Here is a 2,434-nt window from a genome sequence, read left to right as displayed (position 1 = left end):
CTGGAGGGGCCAAGCGTTCAGTGGGGCCGTGCTGTAGACGGGGCGCCAGGGCTGGGTGGATGGGGGGCCGAGCGTTCAGTGGGGCCGTGCTGTAGACGGGCTGCCGGGGCTGGGAGGAAGGGGTGACTCACGGGCTGGAGGGGCCGAGCGTTCAGTGGGGCCGTGCTGTAGACGGGGCGCTGGGGCTGGGAGGTCGTCGTGACGCTCAGGTGGGAGGGGGAGGTGGCTTATCTCCCTGAGGGATGGTGCATTGCTAGGCTGGACTTGTGTCCCCAGGTGAAGACCTGGAGAATGAACCTCTTCACCTGCATTCAGCTGGCCTGCATCGTGGTGCTCTGGGTGGTGAAGTCAACAGTGGCCTCGTTAGCTTTCCCCTTTGTCCTGATTATGACGGTGCCCTTACGACGCTTCCTGCTGCCCCGCTTCTTTCAGGACCGGGAGCTCAAAGCCGTAAGCAGCTGTGTGTGACCCGCATCCATCTCCCCGGGGCAGGGCCGTCTTCAGTTCGCTCAGGCAGCTGGCATGTGGGGCACTGCCTGCTCAGAGGGGCCGGGAGCTTTCTCCAGCTTCTTGTGGGTGGTGATTTATCCGCAGTAGTGCCTAGGCCAGGCCCAGCACTTTCCAACAGAGCCAGGGGATCCTGCCCCAATGAGCTCACAGCCTGTAGTGTGGGAAGGGCACAGATGCCAAGCAGAAGCCTGGAACGGGGACTCCCTGCTCCATCTCTCTCTCCACGGTCAGGGCTGCCGGATCTGGTGAGGTTGGTCTGGAGCTATCTGGCCGTCCCTTCCCTGGCAACGGCTGGGACAGCCCAGCCAACATGCCCAGTTCCCCGGACATTGCTATTGTCAAACACAGAGGTCTCCAGACCGAGAGCCCAGGGGCTGGGGCCTCTTTCCATCTTCTGTGGGTGGGGTCCAGGGTCCTCACAGAGACGAGCCTGCGTCAGCAGCTGGAGGCGTGGAGGAGCTTCACAGCCTTTCCTAGGGGCTGTTGCTACCTAGCAGAGGAGCCACCAGGGGAAGGGGAATGTCCAGGGGAAGGACACCAAGCCAGGGAGTGGGGAGGGAGGACTGGGTCACGCGGGAGGGGGAAGGAGACAATGTGAGCACCCTGCGACATAATGGGCAAAGCGCTCGATACCAACATCCCCCCAGCGGGGTGGGTGAGGGCCCTGGCTCCGGTCCCTGGGCTGGTGTCTGAGATTGGCGGGACGGCCACCAGGAGCCCTGCGCTGGTCACTGCCCAGCTTCTGTCTCTGCCCACAGCTGGACTCGGAGGACGCGGAGCCGAACTTTGACGAGGACGGCCGGGACGAGTACAACGAGATGCACATGCCTGTGTGAGCGGCTGCTCCGCCCCCCACCCTGTGGAAAGCTGCTCGTTCCCACGCGTTCTCCCTGGCTAAGGCCCAATCAGAATGGCTTTGAACTCACTACACGTCAGATGTTTTCCTGTCTGGACCAAAGAGCAGCTGTGTCGAAACCCTGGAGGGAGGTGGGCAGGGCCGTCCCTGACCCCACCTCTCATCCACTCTGTGGAAGTGTGAGTCTGTCTCCACCTGTACCCAGCGGGAGACGCTTCTCGCATCCAGAGGCTCTGTAGGGGCCTGCGCTGCCTCGGGTCATGGGTCTCCCTTACTGGAGACTGGGGGTTGCACTGGTATGTGGGTTAGCAAAGGGGGGCCATGCAGCTGGGAGCCACCACCTGTCCACTCACCACAGAGCTCCGGCTCCTCCAAATGCCAGCCCAAGCTCCACGTTCCACTGAGCCTGAGGCAGGCATGGGCCCCGCACAGAGCCCCAGTCACAGTGCCCGGCCGGACTCTGCCTGCGCAGGGCAAGACTCCAAGAGTTGCCTGCTCTGCCGCCCCCAGCTGGGCTGCCCAGCACCCTTAGCGGGCACACAAGTGGGCTCCTTGCACGACTCCCTGCCACGGGCTGCTTCGCATCTCAGACTGCCCTGCCTGGTTTGCTCACAGCGCTCCTGTGCCATCCTGGGCTGCAGCACGGCCAGGATGATGGGAACTCAGGAGCCTGTGTCCAATCTGCCCCAGGCTCTCTGTGCTACTGGCCCATGCACCTGTGTCCCAACAGCAGGCAGTTTCCCTGTGGACAGGCAGGGCCTCAAGGAGTTCAAATCCCATCCCCCTGCCTGTCTGAGTCCATTCCCTGGTGCCTGCCGTCCCTGCTGATCGCTCCAAGTTGTATTTCTGGGGTGGAGGGGTCTGAGGTCATGGGCATTCCCACGGTAACCAGCTATGATGTCAGTGTTAAGGATTGTGATGTCTGCAGGGGAAGGAGCAGCAGGAGGGGCCTCCTAGAGCAGGCAGGGCTGAGAGGGCTTCCAGAGAAAGTGTCTCCCATGGAGCATGCGGCGGGTTGTAGCCATGTCAGTCCCAGGATATTAGAGACACGAGGTGCGGGAGGGAACT

The 2,434-nt window shown here is 62.6% G+C and overlaps 1 protein-coding gene across 1 annotated transcript in view; it reads left to right on the top strand.

The window, feature by feature from the left end:
• Positions 1-1,417, top strand: part of SLC4A3 (solute carrier family 4 member 3) — a 51,609-nt gene extending 50,192 nt beyond the window's left edge. Inside the window, exons 17-18 of the mRNA XM_029912784.1 lie at positions 277-450; positions 1,269-1,417. Of these exons, the coding sequence (XP_029768644.1) occupies positions 277-450; positions 1,269-1,346 (252 nt within the window). The 3' untranslated portion in view covers positions 1,347-1,417. The remainder of the gene's footprint in view (positions 1-276; positions 451-1,268) is intronic.
• The last annotated feature ends 1,017 nt before the right edge of the window (positions 1,418-2,434 follow it).

Source organism: Terrapene carolina, unplaced genomic scaffold, assembly GCF_002925995.2.
Source record: "Terrapene carolina triunguis isolate 2854851 unplaced genomic scaffold, T_m_triunguis-2.0 Scaffold243, whole genome shotgun sequence".
NCBI lineage: Eukaryota > Metazoa > Chordata > Testudines > Emydidae > Terrapene > Terrapene triunguis.
Note: the sequence above shows the minus strand (reverse complement) of the source record. Positions and strands in the feature narration are given on the sequence as shown.